This window comes from Coregonus clupeaformis, unplaced genomic scaffold (assembly GCF_020615455.1).
Source record: "Coregonus clupeaformis isolate EN_2021a unplaced genomic scaffold, ASM2061545v1 scaf1107, whole genome shotgun sequence".
Lineage (NCBI taxonomy): Eukaryota > Metazoa > Chordata > Actinopteri > Salmoniformes > Salmonidae > Coregonus > Coregonus clupeaformis.
Genome location: NW_025534561.1, coordinates 78,024 through 80,000, shown reverse-complemented (window position 1 = coordinate 80,000; position 1,977 = coordinate 78,024). Strand labels below are relative to the sequence as shown.

Here is a 1,977-nt window from a genome sequence, read left to right as displayed (position 1 = left end):
TGTGTACAGTTGAACACGTCGCCATGGGAATCTCAGTGATTTATAGTCCCTCCCTAGCCGTTAGCCAGTCTCCGGCTACCACGGCGATACAAGGTTTGAGCGTCCCAAATGACACCCTAGTCCCTTCATAAAGCACTACTATTTGACACGGACCCATAGGACTCTGGTTAAAAGTATTGCGCTGAATAGGGTGCCATTTGGGACACAGACATAGTTGGAGATTTGCTATTATTCTGCCTAGCCCTGGGGCGAGGAAGAGACAGAACTCATAAAGAATTGACTTTTCTGCTGTTATGCTATTAAACGTCTGACTGTCAGCGGTTCCTTGTGGGTATTATTGTGGCCCAGACTTCGCTAGCCTAGGAGCTATGCTATATGGAGATGATATTGTTCTGTAGCACTTCACTATTCTGTTTCCGCTCTGTTTGTCCCCTGTTGTGTACGGTTGGAGGGATGGTACTGTAGCTCTGAGGGTAAAGGAGTTAGTGTCTTTTACTGTCTGTCTGTCTGTTACTCTGTCTGTTACTCTGTCTGTCTGTTACTGTGTCTCTGTCTATCTATTACTGTCTGTTTGTCTGTCACTCTATCTGTTACTGTGTCTGTTAATGTTAGTGTGTGTTCTGTAGGAAGAGAGTGTAGCGCTGAGGAAAGAGGGTATCACTGTAGCGTTGAACTTGCACTTACACCTGTTGTTGTCATCATAATATTAGTACTAACCCTGTTCTGTGTCTGTTGTATAGGAAGAGACTGTAGCTCTGAGGGTATCGGTGTAGTGTTGGACTCAGAACTACCTCACCTAATCGGCATCGATGGTGATCTTCTCAGCACAGGCATTATTCTCTATCATTTAAAAGTGAGTAAGGCCCAGAGAACCATACATGCATAGACAATATACACGGAGTGTACAAAACATTAGGAACTCTTTCCATGACAGACTGACCAGGTGAATCCAGGTGAAAGCTATGATCCCTTATTGATGTCACTTGTTAAATCCACTACAATCAGTGTAGATGAAGGGGAGGAGACAGGTTAAAGAAGGATTTATAAGCCTTGAGACAGTTGAGACATGGATTGTGTATGATTGCCATTCAGAGGGTGAATGGCCAATTAAAAATATTGAAATGCCTTTGAACGGGGTACGGTAGTACGTGCCAGGCGCACCGGTTTGTGTCAAGAACTGCAACGCTGCTGGGGATTTTCATGCTCAACAGTTTCCTGTGTGTATCGAGAATGGTCAACCACCCGAAGGACATCCAGCCAACTTGACACAACTGTGGGAAGCGTTGGAGTCAACACGGTCCAGCATCCCTGTGGAACGCGACGAATTGAGGCTGTTCTGAGGGCAAAAGGGGGGTTGCAACTCAATATTAGGAAGGTTTCAAGTTAATGCCTTTCTTGCAAGCTCTAAACCCAACAATGCAGTAATCAGTAACAATTTACAGTGGGGAAAAAAGTATTTAGTCAGCCACCAATTGTGCAAGTTCTCCCACTTAAAAAGATGAGAGGCCTGTAATTTTCATCATAGGTACACGTCAACTATGACAGACAAAATGAGAAAAAAAATTCCAGAAAATCACATTGTAGGATTTTTTATGAATATATTTGCAAATTATGGTGGAAAATAAGTATTTGGTCAATAACAAAAGTTTCTCAATACTTTGTTATATACCCTTTGTTGGCAATGACACAGGTCAAACGTTTTCTGTAAGTCTTCACAAGGTTTTCACACACTGTGGTCTAAGGCACTGCATCGCAGTGCTAACTGTGTCACTAGAGATCCTGGTTCGAATCCAGGCTCTGTCGCAGCCGGCCGCGACCGGGAGACTCATGGGCGGCGCACAATTGGCCCAGCGTCGTCCAGGGTAGGGGAGGGAATGGCCGGCCGGGATGTAGCTCAGTTGATAGAGCATGGCGTTTGCAACGCCAGGGTTGTGGGTTCGATTCCCACGGGGTGCCAGTATAAAAAAAATATGTACT

General features: G+C 44.8%; 1 protein-coding gene across 1 annotated transcript in view; it reads left to right on the top strand.

The window, feature by feature from the left end:
• Positions 1–819, top strand: part of LOC121547882 (kinesin-like protein KIF16B) — a 27,950-nt gene extending 27,131 nt beyond the window's left edge. The window contains exon 6 of the mRNA XM_041859307.2: positions 741–819. Coding sequence (XP_041715241.2) covers positions 741–773 — 33 coding nt within the window. The 3' untranslated portion in view covers positions 774–819. The remainder of the gene's footprint in view (positions 1–740) is intronic.
• The last annotated feature ends 1,158 nt before the right edge of the window (positions 820–1,977 follow it).